Below are 22,978 nucleotides of genomic sequence, written 5' to 3'. Positions count from 1 at the left end.
CTCTTGAAAGTATCCAGAGAACCGGCCGCCACTCTCTGTGAGAAAAAGTGTTTTCTCGTCTCCGTTCTAAATAGCTTACCGCTTATTCTTAAACTGTTGCCCCTGGCTCTGGACTCCCCTAACACCGGGAACATGTTTCTTGCCTCTATCGTGTCCAAACCCTTAATAATCTTATATGTTTCAATAAGATCTCCTCTCATCTTTCTAAATTCCAGAGTATACAAGCCCAGCTGCTCCATTCTCTCAGCATATGACAGTCCTGCCATCCCAGGAATTAACCTTGTAAAACTACACTGCACTGCAATAGCAAGAATGTCCTTCCTCAAATGAGGGGACCAAAACTGCACACAATGCTCCAGGTGTGGTCTCACTAGGCCCCTGTACAACGGCAGAAGGTCCTCTTTGCTCCTATACTCAACTCCTCTTGTTATAAAGGCCAACATGCCATTTGCTTTCTTCACTGTCTGCTCTACCTGCATGCTGAAAGTGAAACCTGCATGCTGAAATTAGCTGAAAGTGTCCTTAAGTAAACTGATGTGTGATGGTACAAAAGAGAGAAAACTCTTATTAAATTATGCTTTAATTGTAAATGATTTAGAAGAATAAGTAGACGACTTTTAAGTAATTAAGATATAAAACCTATCGAACCGGACTACTGGTTGTGAAAACTACACGTTGTGAACAATTGTTCTGCAAATAATTGAATAAACTTCAAATGATATGAAGCAGTTCTTTATTGGTATTCAAATGATGAAGATCAGGCATAATAATACTGCAGACATACATTCTAAGCAATTTCAATCCATATTTTTGTATAATTCTAAATTGTACTTTGTATATTTCACATCAGAAAACAAGATTAATCATCACTGACTTTTTAAAAAATGTTAGAAAATATAATCCATTTATGTACCCAGAAATGTTAATTAGCAAAACCACAATGATCTTTTGCATAACAAATAAAAATCAATTTTAAAATTTGCCTGGTTTGAAAGAGTACACTGCTCTGTTAAATATTGGGCAGTTCTTAAGGCAAATACTTCTTGTTAATTAATTACAATTTAGCCAGCTGGATGTTTTCAAAACACGAACAACCCGTTTATTTCTGTAGTCATATTCATATTGTATTGGTCCATTCGATAAGTAGAGGAAGCCTAGACAAAAAAAAGAAACAACTTTGAATGAATACAGCATTAAATTATGGAATATAAATGTAAATCACATCAATGTTTTGGTACGTTTTGATTATTTCACCCATCCATTATTTTTCATTCCATACCAGAATTTTGAAATGCGGAATCTATTTTATTCCCTATTCCAGGAAAGTCATAATTTATTCTTCTTGGGTAGCCTCTTTCCATGCGTCTTCTCCTCAGATTATAACTAAACAGAAAGAGAATAAATGCAGCTATTTCAAATCGATGTCAAAGTCAAGGTGTCTTGCAAGCATGTTGTAGAAATTGGCACTATTTGCATAATATATACAATATTCATTTCTGCATCCTCTTAAAGAGTCAGACAGACCTATTCATGTAGATAGTTCCATTAAAGTTTGTTTTTAAATTTAGCGTTCTTGGTAAGACTGATGGGATTCTGAACATATTTTTTTAATTTCACAGTGAAACACTATAGAATAATACTGCTACATACCTCCAATATATTTCTCCAATAAAGAATAATGCTTTTTTTCTCTCCTTGATATACAGGGCAGCATCGATATGTGTAGCAGAGTTTGGAAATCCAATCGAATGGATGCTCCTGGGATACCGTGATAACATTCTGAGTCCTCTAATTAAAAAGTACTGTGATCCTGTTAAATATTAACAGTAGGTTATAGTTAAGACATGGGATTAAAGTCAAATATTGCTCCAAAGTTAAAAAGTGGATTTGCAGTTTTCTGTTACCAACTTCATTTTAATTATCAGAAAACTCAAGGGAGGCAAATTTCTCTTCAATTGATTAAATAGATAATGTTAATGTTTTGTCCATAATTTGTATTGACCATGGTCTACCATAGGAATGCCTTATAATATGATTTTTAATTGTGCAGATCTAAAGGGACATTGATTTAGTGCAGGGAAATGGTATTGAGATTGAAGATTAGAGATGATTTTAATGAATGGCAGAGCAGGCGTGTAAACGAACGACCCACTTTTGCTTATATTTCTTAAAGTCTGATATTGTTAGTGGTCTGTCAAAAGATGACCCCAGACTTGCCTCTTTCTCTTCTCCAAAAGCACTTCAAGCCATTAAGCGCGGCATTATACAAGGTGAAAGGAAAATCGTTCATGCGCAGTCCCCGTTTGTTGCCAACTGGCGGGTATTTATGCATTTCCTTTTACAATAATCAAAAACTCACGAACCTTTGAAGAGAATGACAAGATCTCTATCCTTTATTTCAAATGCAGCGTCAACTGACTGAATGTTTGGGAAAATATTCTTGATTGGACTGGATGTCACATCTGGGCGCCGAGGTTGTTTTCGCCACACAGTTCTAAACAAGAGAAGGTCGCTTTTATCATTTATTTTATCTCTTTATTCCAGAATAACAAGTAATGGAATGTACAAAACCTTTAATCAGCCATGAAAGTAAAGCAATTTCATCAGTATTTCAATAAAAGGGCTGCAGTGTTTTTTAACCTATCTTTCCTTACCAGGTTGAATTAAACTGTTCAATTCCCTGAATCTACATCAATTTATAATCCCCCCCCCCCTCCAATTCTTTCCCCGACATCAGGTTTAAACTACTGCCGTACCACTGTGTCATCCTTTTTGTGATAATGTATATATAAGTCTTCAAATATACATTTTCATTACAGCATCTTGATTAAAAAAAAGATCTAACATATACCATTACACTTCCTATGATGCAAAATAATGTTTTTCCTGCACTTCTTTTTACTGTTACTATCTTTGAAAATCAAATTCCACATTTGCAATAAATGAAAGATATTTTAGCTTTCATAATTGCGTGGCTCCCTGATTCATTCCTGCAAATCATCACAGCAACCGGTGTGGTCATGCCACCAGAATTAGACATAACAAAAAGTATTCCTTGTCTATCAATTTCTTTCATGAGTTACTCATGTTTGCTTGCCAGCAACCCCAATGGTCTCAGTCAGATTAGACGCATTATGAAATGCTACCTGTTCCTTCTAGTATATAGTGAAATAATATTTCGGAATATACTAACCCACTAAACTGGCGGGATTGCTAATGGCCATAATAGTTAAGTGAACGTTTGAAAATATCTGCAATGGGATACATAGCATAAAATAGAAACAGAAATGTTGTCCATACCCGTCTTTAAAGAACCAGAGTTCACCACGTGAACTGGTAATAGCATCAAATGACATTTGGGGATCACATCTATCGGAAGGATTGGTTGGTTTTGGCTGTGGTTGTGTTGGTTTTGGTTTTTCATGAGCTCCTAAAATACAGAAAATATATTGTTCATGTTAAGGTGGTAGATGAGCAGCAAGAATTAATCTTAAAGTGAATGAGGTCATCTTAATGGTTAATGCACCAGGATAATGCTAACGTCTCGGTTTTGTCACCGGAAAACATTGTTGCAAATTTCAAAGGATGAGGGAAAATAGCAGTAGGCCAATGGGCAGTTTGGACTCCAAATACTGTAAGATTCAATTAATGATTGTATTCTGAAATGTTCATCACTCAGGGCACCATTTTATTATAGTTCAAATTCTGGTGATCTAAGTAAATGGTAATCTACACTGGCACTTTCAGAAAGAAATGTGTAAGTTGTTCTAATTGTATCGCCAGCATTCACTGAGGAAGGGCTGCATTTTATGGTTCGTTCAGAATTCTGAGCAACTTTGGGATTTTGTATCTGGCTCTGAAATATCTGTAATGTTAACGTATTAATAATCTGTCTGATGGTAGGACCAAGTTACCATTTTACCAGGAAAAGACATATGTCCAGAACCCAATCGTTAGCACGCTTTTATCCGAAATGGCAGATGCAAAAACAACATTTAAAATACATTTAGAAAGGTGCACGTGAAGTCCTCTAAGTAATTTGCTTTAATCTACATTTTGGTTTTCTGAAGACTTTGTGCTCTTCCCCAATAAGTTAAGCACAGAAACATTAGAAGGATCACGAACAGTAAACGTTTAAAATATTTTCAATGTACCATACAAGGCCTGGATTCGTCTGACATCGTCGGCTGGGAGGCGATACCTATTGGTATTGACATACGAATAGGTGGGGAACATAAGAGCAGATCTATCGTTCGAGTGCCCCAGTCCCAGTGAATGACCAAATTCATGAGCCGCAACGAGGAACAAGTTGATTCCTGTTAGGGCGAGGAACACAATGGGTTTAACTTTCAACATTTCATAATAATTGACATTATAAAATATTTAATTCCACAACTTCTTCATTTTTTATGTTATTAAATTAAATATGGGGATCATAGTTTTTTTTTAGAAAGTAAGTTAAATCTTTAGAGTTTGTAACTTATTTACCGGCTCTGGACAATGTCCACCTTTCATCTTCATCAAAGTGAGCATCGCCACCGATGCCCGATCCAGGGAAAAACGCATGAGCCAGAGTCCCACTGCTGCCATCGAACGGGTTACCGTCCCCGTGACCTGGCAAAGGAGAACATAGGAAGGGTAAGTGTCACAAACACAGTACATGTCCACCATGGCAGAAATGGGCAGGAACTGTTGAATGGCTGAACTCACCGCGTGCAGCGAACAATATCATGATATCAGCCACTCCTGTGTTCAGTCTGACAAAGATCAGAGGAGTAACATCGCTCCAGGCTTTAAAGGCCAGGGCAATAGCGGTGTCTATCTCTCGTCTGTCCAGATCCGGCGTGTAATTCCTGATTCTGTCAGACAAGAAGGAAGGGAGCACATGGGTTACTTTTGGATTCCTCTATACGAAATGCCAACGTTCCCGCCGCCTCAGCGAAGGCATGTACCTGTAGGTGATTCTCCTCTGCGGCCACCGAGAACTTCTGAGTGAGGACTGAGTGAGCTGCGCCGTATCTGGGACCCCACAACGGGGTTTCTCCATCATTTCCATAGTGTCTCGGTTCAAGCTCCCAGTCACTTGCAGACCAAAGAATTCTTGCATTTCTCTAATCTTATCATGAATCCCGGAGTCGGACGTTCTCAATTTGGGTTCGGTCATGTTGTAAAATCGTTTGAGGTAATTCTGGATCAAAAAAGGAAAGACAACTTACAACAGGTACAGTTTCTAATGTATACATATTGTTACCTGTACGACGGTACCTTCAACGCGCGGAGGCAATTGCGTTTGTCATTGCGCTGTTTTATATTTGAAATTGATTACTGGTTTTATACATTGAACATAAACATTGTTTTTGTATATATTTCTGACTATACCCGGCATTGATCCCAGTCGTTTTTGCTAAACAGTTTCGTATCGTTGACGGGTGCACTTAAACTAAGCGCAAGATGAAGTAACACAATGACAACGGGGATCTTGAAGCACTTCATCTTCAGGATCTCGGCGTCTTGAAGTGAACTGAGTCTCTCTGTCCGGACTGAGTTTTATAGGGATGATTAGGTGTCTTACATTATTGTACAATGCCCAATGTGCAGGATATGAGCAATATTTGTTTCGTTGCTTGTGGTTTTGAGACCGACGTACCCGTTATCTTGCAGCTGGAGGCGTGAAAACTCTGCACCTTCTTGTCGATGTTGTAACTCTCATGACATGAGATGTGTGACCAATAACAGAAGTGGGAAGCATGGAGGAATGCTTCACTCTCAGTTATATTTAGAGATAGGGAAGAGTTCATTTTTTATTTAATATGTATCTCAGAGAGTTGTTAATTTAGGAAAGTTGGCAGAAAAATATTGTATGTTTCAATCAAATTGGAAATATGTTTGAATATGCACTATTTTAAAATTTGGAATGCATTCTTTCAGATATCATGTTCTACCAAAAGTTTATGTGTGTCCATTTTATATTTGAGTAGTGACATTGCCCAATGATCCTTTCATTCAAAATAATACTTCCCATCATCTAAAATGCCAGTCAATTAAAAATGACGACGTTGGTATCAAAATTGCCTCAACTTAAAGCGTTGAAAGTAATTTGCTGCCAGAAAGGTGTAGCTACGTATAGCAGAAATTAGAACTTCTCCAATAGATTCGAACTAAATGCAGGAAAATTCGGGACCTGATATTTTTTCATCCATTTCAATACTTGTGAAAAGATGTTCTGAACCATGCATCTGGGTCCATTGGTGAGCCAAATAAAACTCTAAAACGAAAGAAAAGAAAGCACTACCATTTTGAAATAAAAAATAAAATTTCAGAAATTTTCAACAGGATGGGTAGCACCTAAGGAGGAACAAGCCCTTCAGTATTTCAACGCAATGGGTACAGAAAAGGGAGAGGAATGGGAAGAGCAAAGTAAACAATTTGTAAAAGGCAAGGCACGAGATAGATGGAAAATAGAATAATGTGGAAGGCAGAAGGAGGTGACTTATCAGACAAATTTGCCAGAGTTCTTTCACGACGCAAAAAGCAGAGTTAATTGATGGGGTCTGTCGTTGTTTGGTTGTTTGGTATTCAGAATTTTTGGTTATGAAGACAACTGACGTATCAGGCTCTCTCGTGAGAGTGTTGGAGTTTAGATGTAAGGGACATGGGAGTGTGTTGTTACAATTGGTGAGAATTGGTGAGTACCGTGCAGTTTTGTTTGCCTTATTCATTAAAGATTATACGGGCAATGTAGGCTGATCTATTTCTTGGTTTGAAGTCGCCTTATCATCAGCAACTGAATAAATCTTATGCAAATTCTTTGAAATAAACATTATGAGTTGATTAAAACTTCAATATAAGAATGAGGCCAGGAGACACCAAATATATCGCCAGTGATATTGCACTTTAATGTTTTTCTGCACTATTTCAGAATCCGGTACAATCTTGCACCATTCTGCTGTTTTGCACTCATCATTTTATTTATTATTGAAGTTGGTGCTGCTTTAGGCATGCTGTTTCCTCAATGAGCTTCATGTGAACAAGAAATCTCATTAGAGTCTGATGTATATGACAATACGCTAATCTGAATCTGGACTTCCAAAGTAATGAATAACCTAATTTACAAAAATCTGACTATGCAAATTACCCCATAGAGCTTAGAGAAATATAGCATGGAACCAGGCCATTCAACCCACTGGTAGACACAAACTGCTGGAGTAACTTTGCGAGAATGTCCCACTGAGTTACTCCAGCAGTTTGTGTCTACCTTCGATTTAAACCAGCGCCCTCGGCCCACTGAGCCCATGCTAAGCATCAATCATCCATTCACAGTATTTCTATGTTATTCCACCTTCTCATCCACTCCCTACACACTAGGGGCGATTTTACAGAGGCCAATTAATCTACAGACCCACATGTCTTTGTGGTGTGGGAGGAAACTGGAGCACCCAGAGGAAACCCACGCGATTGCACAGAGAACGTGACATCTCCACACAGATAGCACCAAAGTCAGGATCAAACCAGGGTCTCTGGCGCTGTGAGGTAGCAGCTCTACCACTCGTGCCACTGTTTATATTCTTAAAGCTTGTAGTAATAACAATAACATGTTTCATGGTATTCATTAATGACCAGGTACAGTATATATTCCATTAGGTTAGTTATGGTAGCATTAGGGGGATTATTGAATGGAATGAAAGAATTATAGCAAATGTATGTAGGGTTGAAATGATATAGATAGTTATAGAAAACCCAGATTTCTGATTTGTGGAGGAATCATCTTAAAGACAGTTCTCAGGAAGACAGTTCTTATGTGAACTGTGGACTGTCTGTATTGGCAAAATAATTGGTGAGAGGGGATGATGGCTGGAGGAGGTAAGGAACAAAGAATATTCAATAAGTAGTTCATTAAATGCACCCTTAACTTGGAGCTGTTACTATTTAACAGATGACAGTAGCAGGGGAGAGGCTTCAAAATTAATATTGTGAATAAACATATTTGATACACAGCTACAAACATAATACTGGTATTGGTGTACTTTTTAAATGATTTTTTTCTGCAAGGAAAATGAGGATGTGATATGTGAACATATGCAGGTGAAGGCAGGGACATGTAGCATCAAATGCAAATGCATATTGTTCGCCCCAGGAAAAATGTTCCAGTTTGAAATTAACCCAACCCAACCAACCTAAAACGGCAACGTGATCTGTTTCTTTTCAAATGAAGTATACTTCAGTTGCTTTCGATCACCTTTATATTTGGGATGTCTGCTTTTAGTTGATTTCTTTACTGGGCTACAGATTCATAATTTTTTTCTTTGCTTCATTTGAATTGATTTTGAGTTTGCTCTTGCATGCTATTACAAATTGCAATTTGGAGTCACAAGAACTTGCAGTTGCTGAAAACTTGAGAAAAACACAAACTACTGGAGTAATTCAGTGGGTGAAGCAGCATCTATGGAGGGAATGGACAGGTGACTTTTCAGGTCAGGACCCTTCATTTTTGTGGTTGGGAAAAATAGTGAAAATTCCATGTTCCACATGTTTTGCATGAAAATCTGTAATCTTGACTTTTTAAAAATTATAATTTGAAGAAAATGTATGAGAAGAAAATGTAGGAAATTGCACTGAAACCTCAGTAGGGTTGTTTTTGAACCTGTAGATTAAACATAGATTGTGTGGAATTAATCATTGTGGGGAAGTCCCTAAAGAAATTATTTCCTTTTTCCCCAAGAGCAATCAGACCTTATCAGTGTACACTTCAGCATTGCATGATGTCACTGCGACCACACAATCACTGAAACATAAGCCTGTTTCAACAAGCTCCGCTATAAATAGCCAGCATATCAACCAAATCATTCTGATGGGAATGCTGATGACATTCAAAAAATATCATGCGATCCGATGAAAGCTTTAAGAGGCACACAGATGTTTTATTGTTGTATTCAACCATCACAAACAGCAACAAAGCAGATACATAGTTTATTTTACCTTCTCATTGCTAAAAGTTTATTTTATGCAAATGAGTTATCACATTTGGTTGTATAAAAGAAGATAAAGGAAATGATTTGATTTTGTGGTTGACAAATTAAATTTATTGTAGCAAAACCTGCCTTAATGATTTCAAGTACATTATCAAATTTAAAAATATATATTTTTGACAGTGCGCTGAAGAAGAACCGATTCAAATACATGACGAAACCTGACCAAGGTGTTGGGTTTTAATGAAGTTGCTGAAGGGAGGGAGAGAGGTGCTGAGTCGGAGTTTGGGAGTTTATGTGGGTAAGTGGTATTAGTGTAGATGGGGCTTCTTGGTCAGCATGTGCAAGTTGGGCTGAAGGATCTGATTTCATTCTCTCTGACTCTATGACATCCAGGGGTAGTGATCCCATGCAAGAAGTTCTTACTCATTTCATTTTTCAATGACTACCCTCTAATCTGGTAACTATGCCCCCTCATTCAAAACATAAGATTAGCTGAGAGGAGGAGCAGCATGGAAGTTTTAAAAATAAACTGTTTTCGAGAACCCAGGTCAGTTTCACCGTTGAGTGAGCAGCTGAGAGGAGGAACAGCAGGAGATATAAAATGCAGCCATTAGTGTCTGGGAGTGACTGCAGCTCGTGCTGTATGAAAGAAAAGCAGGTACTAGCAGCGTGGCCATGTTGGGAGAGGCTGTGTTGAGGTGCAAGTGCTCTATTGAGGGTAAATGCTGCAGCTTTGACTCATCAGGCTTCAGGCAGGAGGCTGAGCGGAGTGTGACAGCAAGATAAGATAAGGTTTGCTTTTAATTTCTGTGTAATCTTTCCTTAGGCCTTAGTGTTGCAGAGATGGCAGTTAGTACACTGGTATGCTCCTCCTACTGGATGTGGGAAGTCGGGGAGACTTCCATTGTCCCTGAGGATTACAATTGTGGGAAATTAGTCCAGTTTCAGCTCCTTATAGACAATGTTGGGAATTGGTGCACTAGATGGGCAATTTCTTGAACATCTGAGGGTTGAGATTGTCCAAGATAGGAGTTACTGTGATCATGCCTAGGCAGAAAATAGATGGGTGACTGCCAGGAATAGTAATAGGCAGAGTGCTGGAATCTGAAACAAGTACACCATTTGGATACTGTTGGGGGAGATAACTGGTTGGGGAAAGCAGTAACAGCAGTCAGGCACAATGGGGTATGATAAACCAGGCTGGGCAATGTGATAGAAGACTTGTTAGTTAGAGGGACAGACAGGAGCAAACAGGATGCTGCATTGCCTTCCTGATGCCAGTGTCCAGAATGTTTCGGAGAGATTGTAGAATATTCTCAAGGCGGAGGGTGGGCAGCCAGATGCCGTTATGCACATTGGTACAGATTATGTAGGTTGAAAAAGGGATGAAGACCTGCAGAGTAAATACAAGTAGTTAGGCAGAAGGTTAAACAGTATATCCTCAAGGGATCTTTGAATTACTCCCAGTGCCACATAGTAGTGAAGGTAGGAATAGGAAGATAGGATGGATGGATGCGTGGTTGAGGAGATGGTGCAAGGGGGCAGAGCTTTTAGGACCATCGGTATCTCTCCTGGGGCAGAGATCAACTGTACAAGGGAGATGGGTTGCACTTGAACTGGAGAGGGACCAATATCCTGGTGGGCAGGATTTCTAATAGGGAGGGTTTAAACTGGTTTGCAGGGGATAGGGTCCAATGAAGGAGTGAGGCTAGTGAAAGGCTGGAAGTTGGTATAGAAGTCAAAGACAGCAAGTCTAGTGAGCAGGATACAAGAGCATGGCAGGGTATGGCTAGACGGTTGGATTCAATGTAATTTTATGCACTGCTTGAGTCCTCACAGGCAAGGCAGATAAGCTCAGAGCGTGGGTGGGTATGTGACTAGGATGTAACAGCCATCAAGGCTTTGGGAGGGTCTGGACTGGTAGCTCAATGTTCTATGAGCAGGTGTTATGAGAAATAGCAAGGTGGGGGCAAAAGAGGACAGGGACTTGTTTTATTGATTAAGGAGAGCGTCACAACAGTAGTCCAAGATGACTTTGCTGAAAGATCATCCAGTGACATAATAAGGGTGGAGCTGAGGATAAACACCTTGCAGTGATTGTACTATAGGCCTTCAAAGAGTCAATGGGAATTTGAGGATCATATGTGCTGGGACATTGCAGATATTAACAAGATTAATACGGTTGTCACAGAAGAGGATTTTAACTTTTCCAATATAGACTGGGATTGCCATTGTGTCAAGGACTTGGGCGGGGTGGAATTTGTCAAGTGTGTTCAATAAAGTTTCCTTGGGCAGTATGTAGAGAGCCTTATATGGCAGACGACAATGCTTGAACTACTCTCAGGGAATTGGGCAGGGCAAGTGACTGAAGTGTCAGTGGGTAATAATAATAATAATAAATTTTATTTATGGGCGCCTTTCAAGAGTCTCAAGGACACCTTACAAAAATTGAGCATGTAGAGCAAAAACATGTAAGGGGAATGAAAAAAATAGTAGAGACATGACTAGTACACAAAGTAAAGACAGAATTCAATACAAAACACAGTATGAGGCAATTAATGCACAGATGAAAAGGGACGGGGACGTGGGGCTAAGGATAGGCAGAGGTGAAGAGATGGGTCTTGAGGCGGGACTGGAAGATGGTGAGGGACACGGAATTGTGGATCAGTTGGGGGAGGGAGTTCCAGAGCCTGGGAGCTGCCCTGGAGAAGGCTCTGTCCCCAAAACTGCGGAGGTTGGACTTGTGGATGGAGAGGAGACCGGCTGATGTGGATCTGAGGGACCGTGAGGGTTGGTAGGGGGAGAGGAGGTCAATGAGATATGAGGGGGCCAGATGGTGGAGGGCTTTGTAGGTGAGGATCAGGATTTTGTAGGTGATCCGGTGGGAGATGGGAAGCCAATGAAGTTGTTTGAGGACTGGAGTGATGTGATGCCAGGATTTGGTATGGGTGATGAGTCGGGCGGCTGCGTTCTGGACCAGTTGGAGTCGGTTGATGTAGGTGGAGCTGATGCCAAGGAGAAGTGAGTTGCAATAGTCCAGTCGGGAGGAGATGAAGGCATGGATGAGTCTTTCAGCAGCGGGCGGTGTGAGAGAGGGTCTGAGTTTGGCGATGTTGCGGAGATGAAAGAAGGAGGTTTTAATGACATGGCGGATGTGAGGCTCAAGGGAGAGGGTGGAATCAAAGATCATGCCAAGGTTGCGGGCCTGGGGAGATGGGGAGACAGTGGTGCCGTCGATGGTGAGAGTGGGGTTATTGATTTTGCTGAGTGTGGCTTTGGAGCCTATGAGGAGGAATTCTGTCTTATCGCTGTTGAGTTTGAGGAAATTATGTTGCATCCAGGTTTTTATAGCTGACAAACAGGAGTTGATATGGGAGAGGGGGGGGTTGTGGGGGGATTTGGTGCCAAGGTAAATCTGGGTGTCATCAGCGTAACAGTGGAAGTCCAGATTGAAGTGGTGGAGTATCTGACCAAGGGGGAGGATGTACATGATGAAGAGGAGGGGGCCAAGTACGGAGCCTTGGGGAACGCCTTGAGTGACTGCGGCTTTAGCAGAGGTGTGGTTGTGGAGAGAGATGAAGTGGGATCTGTTGGAAAGGTAGGAACGGAGCCAGCTGAGTGCAGAGCCTTCAATGCCGAGGTCTTTGAGTCTGGTGAGCAGGATGTTATGGTTCACTGTATCGAAGGCTGCGCTCAGGTCGAGGAGGATGAGGATGTTGAGGGAACCAGTGTCAGCAGAGGTGAGGAGGTCGTTGAGGACTTTGAGGAGAGCGGTTTCTGTGCTATGGAGGGGGCGAAAGCCAGATTGGGACCAATGACCACAGTTCTATTAGCTTTAAAATAATTATGAATAAATATAGGTCCTCAAATTAAAGTTTTAAATTGGGGGAAGGCCAACTTTGTTGTTATAAGACAGGAGCTTACAAAAATTGACTGTCAGTAGGTTGTTTACGGGCAAAGGGGCATCTGAAAAATAGGATACATTTAAGTCATGGTGTGACTTCAAGGTAAGCATGCCCAATTTGAGTGAAGGGCAAAGCAGGTAGGGGTAAGGAATGGTGGCTGATGAGAGAAATTGAGGCTCTGGCCAGGAAAAATAAGGAGGCATGGGTCATGTCTGGGCAACTGGGATCAAGTGAAAGCCAGGAATATAGGGGGCAGAGGAGCATACATAAGCAGGAAATCCTGAGGTCTAAAAGGGAGCAGAAGGTAAGATCTAGGAAAATCCAAAGAAATTGTATGTGTGTTATGTGAAGAAGGTTGCACAGAGATGAATATTTCTCCTTTATTTTTTACCCTGCAGAACGACATGAAAACAAGGGAACTTGGGAAAGTTAATAAAGATGTCATGAGAATAGACTGTATCACAGTTGAGAATGTGCTGAACGTCCTGAGACATATGAAAGTAGATAAATCTCTTGGGCATGACCAGATACTGTGGGACGCTGCAAGAAGTTAGAGAATATTTTACTGGGGTCTTAGCTGCGATTTATGAATCATTGATAGACACAGGTGAGGTGCTAGAAAACTGGAGAGTGGCTAATGTTGTGTCACATTAAGCAAAGCTGCAAAGAAATTCATGGGAACTGTAGACCAATAAGCCTAACATGTGTGGTAGAAATATTACTGGAGAGGTACTGAAATACTGAAATGGCCCTGTCTCATGGTGCAAGTCCACCACAAGTGGTCCCGAGTGAAAGAAAAAAAAACACACTTGTGGTTGTCTATGAGATTCCAAGTTTATGTTCACGAGATTAAACAAGTTCCCACGGGTACGTCTAAGTTTGCCGTTTACTTCTCATTTCTGCGATGTACCAAGTTCCTCTCCTGAGTTACCAAGTTCCTCTCCCGAGTTACTCTTGAGCCAACCGTGAATAAAGGCCTGTTTTAAGTATCAGATAGAGGAGCTGGACAGCATCTCATACAATAAGTATATTCTGATTCAGTATTGAAAGTTATTCAATTTCAGAACTTAAAAAAACTAGGCAGGATCTCGGCCCCGCACTCGCTGCCATTGTGCAACAACGAGGCGGTGGCGGCGAAGCAACAGTGTTAAAGAAGACAGCTCCATCCTGCGGCTTTAAGTTAAAGATAGGATTCAGCGCGGCCGCGTCTATTGATATGACCTACAAAGGGAAAATGCGCACCGTCCAGTGCCAGAGCTAGGCTGGGATCATTCTCTGCTCTCATCTCTCTCTTTCTGTGTGTGCATTAGCAGGAGGAAGAGCGGTCTACCTCGCTGGGGCACAAGACCTCTGCCACCTGCCCCTTGCAGCCATCAACTTGTTTGTTCCTTTGGTGCGCCTCATCTGCCCTGCTCCCATCCCGGCCCCGCCCCAGCCCTCTGCCCCATTCTCTTGGAAATGTCGCTTCTGCGCTGTAACAAGGAGGGGTCCGGCTGGCTGGCTTGGTGGGTGGGTGGGCAGGGAGGGGGAGTGGGTACAAACTACCGAATCCATTCTCAAAAGTCGGGCAGAGCCGTGTAGAACTCACGCTTCTCTCTGCTTCATATACGTGGGAATTCCCTCAGTATGGTCACTCAGCGGGCAGGCAGCATCTCTGGAGAGAAGGAATGGGTGACGGGATGATGTTTCCAAAATTCTGCTGCGCCTTTGTGTTACTCCAGCACAGTGTGTTCACTTTTTGTCAACCAGCATCTGCCCTTTCTCATGTAAGACATTATTTGTATCCGTGGCAATTGATTGTCGCTCCCTTCAGTTTCCCAGGGTGTCTGGACGGGACTGGAGTTGGGAGGGAAAGTTGGGGGGGGGGGGGGGGGGGGGGGGCGGAGTGGAGTGGAGTGGAGGGGGGGGGGGGGTGGTGACTTAGTATCGGAGACAAGTGTGGGAGAGGTGTACTGATTGTGTGGGCAGACACTTTGGTAGTGATTGCCCACCAGTCTGAAAAGCCGCTGTGTCCCCCTGTCCCTGGGATAGCAGGGGGCGATCAAACAGCACAATACCCCCCTCCACGCCAACACGAAGGGCAATGATCCCAAGGCTTTAGCGTCAGAAACAGCGGGCAGGCGACAATCAACCGCCATAATGCGAGAGAGATCATGCACTGTTGTGGGTGTTTCTGTCTTTCTCCATCTCACTGTTGCCACCCCCATCCCTCTGCTTCCCGGCCATGTGTGTGACCCCTTCCCTCCCCTCTCCAGCTCCCCGCCCATTGCACCGGGCGCGGAGGCTTCGCACAGTATTCACATCGGCGATGCCAGCAGGTCAGTGCCAGTCTCCCCTTGGCAGGTGCTCGGGGGTTCTCTCCCAGTGTGGCCACAGACCTGGGGGGGGGGGGGGGGGGGGGTCAGCGGGCACGCCGGCTCTGCCACACCATAGGCTGCCGCCAATCAAGCCACCCGTCCTTGTCCACACGCTCGTTAGAGCAGGAGCTGAGACTGGGAACTGTACCGCCCTTGCCTCCTCCCTCTGCAACTGCAAACAACCCCACTCTCCTGCTCACCTAACCTGCCCATCCCTTCTCTTTGGATACTGAAGGCGGTTCTGGTCTGCAGTGTGCAATAGTCATCAAAATACACTGCATCTTTAGAAAGGAAAAATAGAAAACATGTCAATCCCCCTGGATAGGCCTTAGTCGTGCTGTACAACACGGAAACAGGTCCTTCGGCCCAGCTTGGCCGTGCCATCCAAGTTGGCGTCTTGGTGTAGTCCTATTTGCCTGCATGTTGCCCATAGCTCTCTAAACCCTTCCCATCCATTTATCTGTCGTTAATAACCTCAAGAAAATTCCTGCTTCAGTTTCCTGGGTCCAACTCAGAGAGAAGTCTCCCTCCTTTCCAGGGTTAATCGCTCCACTGTTTATAATGCTCTCTACATTATGAAGTCCTCGACAGTGAACCCCATGGGCAATCACTACCAAAGTGTCTGCCCGCACAGTCAGTACACTTGTCTCCCGTACTAAGTCAACCCAATGCCCCCCACCCTCCCCTCCCCTCCCTTCCCCTCCTCCCCCCCAACCCCCACCTTTCCCTCCCAACCAGTCCTGTCCCGTTCCCCTGGGAAACTGAAGGGAGCAACAATCAACTGCCACGGATACAAATAATGTCATACACAAGAAAGGGCAGATGCTGGTTGACAAAAAGTGAACACACGGTGCTGGAGTAACACAAAGACGCAGCAGAAATGTGGAAACGTCATCCCGTCACCCTTTCCTTCTCTCCAGAGATGCTGCCTGTACGCTGAGTTAAAGAGTGCCCACTGTAGACTCACGAATCACTACAGTAAACACATGGGCCACTACGTTCTTACAATGTTTAACTTCAACAGTAAATTTGACTCATGGAAAACGGTGAAAAAGTTTGACATTTTTCAAGAGTTAACAAGTTTCATGGGTACCTGCCGTTAGCGCCACAAATCGCTAAGTTGCGTCCACGAGTTCTGACGTTCCCGCTACGTTAACTGTACGTGATTACCACGTGTTTAATTTGTTTTAAACTCGGGGTCACTCGTGGGTCGACTCGCACCATGAGACGGGTTTAAGGAATACATTCATTTGGAAAGATAGGGGTTGATTGGGGACAGTCAAAGCCCTGTCCCACGGTTTGAGTTCATTCCAAGAGCTCTCCCGAGTTAAAAAAAATCAAACCCATGGTAAGCACGGAGAATGAACGTAGCGGGTATGTCGGAGCTCGGGGACGTCTCTTAGCGGCTCGTACCGCTAACGGCAGGTACTCGGGAAGACTCGCTAATGGCAAGTAAGCACGGGAAGAATCGTGAAGATTTTTCAACATGTTGAAAAATGTCCACGAGAGCCCCGAGTACCGACGATTGGCCATTACCGTAAATCTCCAAGTTGGAATTAGGGCAAACTCGGGAGAGCTCTTGGAATGAACTCATACCGTGGGACAGGGCTTTTAGTATGGATTTGTTCATGGGATGTTGAATCTCATAAATTTGATTGAGTTTCTTTGATGAAGTAACCAAGAAGGTTGATGAGGGGAGGGCCTTAGACATTGTCTATATGGATTTCAACAAAGCTATATAATAAGATTCCGTATAGTAGGCTGCTCAAAAGGCAGGGGCGGATTTGGATGAAGAGAGGCCCTAGGCTGTTCCACTTGTGAGGCTCCTCCCAATCCCCACCCCCACGACTAGAGGAAGATGGTCCACCAGATTGACACTGATTTGCAGCCGAGCGTGGCCAATGCGATAAGGGGCTGGAAAGCTGCGCTTTTTTTATTCATTTATTTATTGCCAGTGCTAGTGTCGAGTTATCGACTTAAAACTCTATTATTCTGAAATGGAGGGCAAGGAAAAGTACTGAAGGGTTGTTTAGAGACTACAGTGCGTTGTGACAGCATATGTAAGAAAGGCCTATGACAGTGTCAAAAATATTATACACCTTGCAGGGCTCTCACTTAACATTTTTTCTCTGTTGTCAGCCGGGCAACCTTGGCAGTTTTTTAAGATGCCAAATTACAGTTTAGGTGGTCATTTAAGATGGCTTGCATGACACGTGCGATAATGTGCTCAGACGAAGTGCTTAGTTACCAGTCGGAATTATGCTCAATGAAACACTCACATAATATTTCTGCTTCAAATAAAGTCACAAACTAAACATATTCACAAATTATGACATGATATATACCACAAAGACATGCAGCAAGATTATAATACAGTATCTCCAATCGTTTTACACGTTACAATGAATGCAATTATTATTATTTCTTTCCACTTCCAAACAAAAAAGCAGGCTTGGCGATCGCTTCGCACAACACCTCTACTCAGTTCGCAATAACCAACCCCATCTCCTGGTGGCTCAGTACTTCAACTCCCCCTCCCATTCCAAATCCAACCTTTTTGACCTGGGCCTCCTCCATGGCCAGAGTGAGGCTCATCGCATATTGGAGGAGCAGAACCTCATATTTGCTTGGGTAGTTTACACCCCAACGGTATGAACATTGGCTTCTCTAATTTCAGGTAGTCCTTGCTTTCTCCCTCCTTCCCCTCCCATCCCCAGCTCTCCCACAGCCTACTGTCTCCGCCTCTTCCTTTCTTTTTCGTGTCCCCGACCCCGACATCAATCTGAAGAAGGGTCTTGACCCGAAACGTCGCCTATTACCTTCGCTCCATAGGTACTGCCTCACCTGCTGAGTTTCTCCAGCATTTTTATCTACCCATTCACACAAGTTCTGTTATCCCACTTTCCTCACCCACTCCCTACACATTAGGGGCAATTTTACAGAGACAAGTTAACCTACAAAGCCAATGCGTCTTTGGGATGTGGGAGGAAACCCACACGCTGGCGGGGAGAATGTGCAAATTCAACACAGACAGTGCCCAAGGACAGGATCGAACACAGATCTCTGGCGTGTGCGGCAGCAAGTCTACTAGCTGTGCCACTATATTTTGTTTTCCTTTTTTTTTTTTTAATATTTTATTTTATTAGAAGTAAGTACAGTCATATGGCAACAAAGTGCCTAATATATATTTTCATAATACATTTTATGTACAACTTCTTTTTTTTTGTTACATTGAAAAAAGATTAGAATAAGAAAAAGAAGTTAGATAGTAAAGGATAGAAAGATGTGAAATATATAGTGTGTGAAAAAAGAAAACGAGTAAATGAAGAAAGTTGAGAGAGAAAATAGAGAAAAGAAAATAAAATAAAAAAGAAAAGGTGATCATTATTTATAATCTTGACCAACCCTCGTCCAGTCCTGAAACAGTTATTTTTTACAATTGTGTTGCACCATATGATTCCAAAAAAACGACGAATGGAGATCAACTCGTTATGAATTGGTCTGATTTATCCATTAGGAGGAATCGCATTTCCTCAAGATGAGCGGTCCAACATACTTGCAATCCACATTTTAAGCGTTGGTATTGATGTTCCCTTCCAAAATTTAAGAATTAATTTTTTTGCTATTATTAAACCATAGTTAAGGAATAGATTTTGAGATGTGTTCAATTTATTCCCATCTTCCATTACACCAAATATAATCATTTCAGTATTAGGTTCCATTCTTGTCTTGACCCGGAATTGATCCTGAATATGGGTGCTGTCTGTATGGAGTTTGCTCCTTTTTCCTTTGATCGCATGGGTTTTCTCCAGTGCTCTTGTTTCCTTCAACATTCCAAAGGTGTGCAGGAACCTATTTCAGACCCAACCCAAAATGTAATATCTTCCTTTTATCCAGAGATTCAGTCTGACCTGTTGAGTTACTCCAGCTTTTTGTGTCTATCTTCAGTTTAAACTAGCATCTGCTGTTCCTTCCTACACACACGATACTATACAATAGAACTTTATTAATCCCAGGAGGGAAATTGTGTGTGTGTGTGGGTATATATAACACGCACGCACGCACGCACGCACGCACGCACGCATACACACACATGCACACACACATATTTATATAGTTATATATTCAATAAAACATACACCGTTTTGTTTTCTCATTTATAACATTGTTTACAGAGTACTATGTTTACATATTCTGTTGTGCTGCTGCAAGTAAGGATTTCATTGTTCTAACTGGGACGTGAGAGAATAAAACACTTTTGACTGTTGACTCATGTCGCTAATGTGTGGGATAGAACTAGTGTACGGGTGATTGGTGGTCGGCATGGACTCGGTGGGCCGAAGGGCCTGTTTCTACGCTGTATCTTTAAATTAAACACTAAACACTAAATCACTAAAACCAGAGGGAGCCTAAAGAAGGGTCTCTATCTGAAAAGTCACCCAATTTCTTCTATCCAGAGTTGCTGGCTGCTCCATGGAGTTCCCCCGCACAATTAAAGCTTGGATTAGTCTTCACCCTACCATAGTTATCCAACCAGACACAACTAAATCTAAGGTAGTTTGGCGGGTTGAGACGAGGGTTGATTCCAAAACGAGCTTTGTTAGCGAAAAGGTAAAACAACAGTTCTTTTTTTTTTTTTTTTTTTTTTGAAAATATTTTTTATTGGAGATAGGTACATAACCTATTACATCATTACAGTCTTACATTTTTAAATTGATAATATTGTCAATTATTATTACATTGTCTCCAATACCTTTTGCCTTTTTTTTTTTTTAAACTAGATAGAACTAAAGAGATAGATGAAGTAAAGAAAGAAAAGAAAGAGAAGAAAAACAAAAAAAAAAAAAAAAGGAAAAAGATAGTTAAAGAAGAATGGAAAAATTTATTAAAATAAAAAACTTCATTCGAGATATATTCGTACATTTCAAAGTATAGCATTTCATCCATTCTTTAGCCCGAGTGCTAGTCAGGTTCCTGTGCTGAACTATTCTGACCCTTTAAGTAATCAATAAAAGGAGACCATGTTCCAACGAATAATTCCTGTTTGTCCAACAGGGAAAATCTGATTCTTTCCACGTTTAAGGTCTCCGTCATTTCTATAATCCACATTTTGATTGTGGGGGCCGTAGGGCCTTTCCAAAATTTTAGAATTAATTTTTTTCCTGTTATTAAACTATAATCAATAAAGTTTCTTTGTGTTGTTCTAAATGTTTGATTTAATTCTAATATTCCGAGTATTATTAATTTTGGATCTGGGTCCAATTGTGTGTTGGTTACTTTAGATATTATACTGAAAATATTTACCCAGAATTTTTTAATTCTTTACCCAGAATTTTTATACAGTTTGCAAACATATGAGATAATGTAGCTTCTAAATGTTGACATTTATCACATATAGGTGGGATATGTTGAAAAATTTTATGTAGTTTTGTTTTTGAATAATGTAACCTATGTATTACTTTAAATTGTATTAGAGAATGTCTGGCGTTTAGTGAACACTGATGTATGTGTTGCAAACTTTCTTCCCAAGTATCTTTCGTTATTACTTGATTTAATTCTTTTTCCCATGTTTGTCTGTGTAAGTCCGTCGAAGGAATGTCACTGTCTAATAAGATATTATATATATAAGATATTAATTTTTCTGTATTAGGATGTTTGTTCCAACATTCATCAAGAATTTCTGAATTTCTAATTCGAAAATTTTGAGAGTTCGATTTTACATAATCTCTAAGTTGAAGATATCTGAAATAATCATTTCCTCGAAGTCCATAAGTCTGTTGCAACTCCTGAAATGTCAGAAAAGTGCCTTCCTTGTAAAGTTGTCCCATATTTTTAATTCCATAATTCTTCCATTGTGTAAAACCCCCGTCCAACCATGAAGGCTTAAACAAAGGATTATTCACAATTGGAAGAAAAAGTGATAAATTATCTAATTTTAATGTCTTTTTTAATTGTTTCCAAATTCGTATAGCACTAAATATTATAGGGTTTTCCCTATAAATATTTTTGTTTAATTTAGACGTAGCAAATAATATCGAACCGATATCAAAAGGTAAACAATCTTCCTTTTCCATTTTTAACCAGTCTGGTTGATGATCTATTTCTTCCAACCAGAAATTCATATTTTTGATATTAACTGCCCAGAAATAAAACAAAAAATTAGGTAAAACCAAGCCTCCATTTATTTTTGATTTACACAAGTGTCTTTTGTTTATCCTATGATTCTTATAATCCCAGATAAAATCATTAACAATAGAGTCCAATTTTTTAAAAAAGTTTTTTGCCAGATATATCAGAATTGTCTGAAAAAGGTATAATATTTGCGGTAAAAAAATCATTTTTATGGCATTAATTTTGCCAACCATTGAGATAGGAAGTGTTTTCCAGTATTGAATATTCTTATGTAGTTTGTTCAGTAATGGGGGGAAATTTGCTTTAAATAATGATGTATATATCTTAGTTACATAAATACCTAGATATTTAAATTTTTCATTTACTATTTTAAATGGAAATTGTTGTATTATCTGTTTGTTATGTTCCCTTATTGGCATAATTTCACTTTTATTCCAATTTATTCTGTATCCTGAAAGTGAACCAAATTGGGTTATTAGCTTTAATAAGTTTGGAATACTAATTTCTGGTTTTGTAATGTAAATTAATACATCATCTGCGTATAGAGAAATTTTATTCACTGTGTCCTTTGTGTTATACCCATGTATTTCCGGATGCCCCCTAACTCTTTCTGCCAGTGGCTCAATAGCAAGCGCAAATAATAATGGAGATAACGGGCATCCTTGTCTACAACCTCTAGATAGGCTAAATTTAGATGACAACCTTTGGTTTGTAAATATTCTAGCCGTGGGATTTGTATATAACAGTTTTATCCAACAGTTCTTAACAACACAGCCAACAAAACGGTCTAACCACAACGGTGATCGACATACGACTGACTGAGCATCGCCCAGAAAGCGCTCAAACACGCAACCCCTCCCACCGTCACATGGCCGAAGTAACCGACCGCAGGGTTCGACTACCCACGGGCACCAGCAGGTGCTGCTGCATTAGCTCCTTTTTTCCCCAAGAACCCTTTTTTGCTTAAGTCCAAGTCAAGAGTCAAGAGAGTTTTATTGTCATGTGTTCCAGATAGAACAATGAAATTCTTGCTTGCTGCAGCACAACAAAATATGTAAACATAATATAGGAGATAAAAGTTCAGTGTGTTTACATACCATAGACCATTTTTTATACACAATAAATAAACAGATAAACTGCAATAGGCTGTTATTGTTCAGAGTTTGGAGTTTGGTGATGGACCCTCCACCACCTCCAGTTTAAATTCCATTTAGAATATTTTTGGAGGACCAGGAAACCAGAAGCAAGAGCTACTCCAGGGAGTTACTCCAGCTCCAGGGAGTGATTCTGCGTTGGTTTTCAGCGGTCGCGGCGAGGCGGCTACCGAACAGCAATGGTGGCCAGATCTTCCACAATTCAAAGCAAGGGAGAAAGTGCTCAGTGCTGGCCAGTTGCTGTGGCAGTGCGCATGTGCAGGGCAGCCGATGATGTGCTGGCCATGGTTGTGCGCATGTGCAGGGGAAGGATGTGCTGGCCTTAGCAATGCGCATGTGCAAGGTGTCTGGCCGTGCCGGCGGATGAGAAGCGAGCGGAGAGCGGAGACCCGACGGAGACGAAGAGTGACAGAGTGAGATAGATAGAGAGGGAGGCCCGCTCAGAGTTGAATGGCAGATGT

General features: G+C 41.3%; 1 protein-coding gene across 1 annotated transcript; it reads right to left on the bottom strand.

Moving 5' to 3' along the window:
* Positions 1-718: 718 nt before the first annotated feature.
* Positions 719-5,582, bottom strand: LOC116974164 (macrophage metalloelastase-like). The gene is made up of 10 exons (XM_033022349.1): positions 5,380-5,582; positions 4,953-5,188; positions 4,711-4,859; positions 4,489-4,614; positions 4,155-4,316; positions 3,301-3,430; positions 2,364-2,494; positions 1,651-1,810; positions 1,280-1,383; positions 719-1,154 (listed from the first exon to the last, which is right to left on the bottom strand). Exons 1-10 carry the CDS (start codon positions 5,491-5,493, stop codon positions 1,051-1,053), a joined length of 1,416 nt encoding a protein of 471 aa, XP_032878240.1. The 5' UTR covers positions 5,494-5,582; the 3' UTR covers positions 719-1,050.
* Positions 5,583-22,978: the final 17,396 nt, after the last annotated feature.

The sequence above is a fragment of the Amblyraja radiata genome, chromosome 6 (assembly GCF_010909765.2).
Source record: "Amblyraja radiata isolate CabotCenter1 chromosome 6, sAmbRad1.1.pri, whole genome shotgun sequence".
Classification (NCBI taxonomy): domain Eukaryota; kingdom Metazoa; phylum Chordata; class Chondrichthyes; order Rajiformes; family Rajidae; genus Amblyraja; species Amblyraja radiata.
Note: the sequence above shows the minus strand (reverse complement) of the source record. Positions and strands in the feature narration are given on the sequence as shown.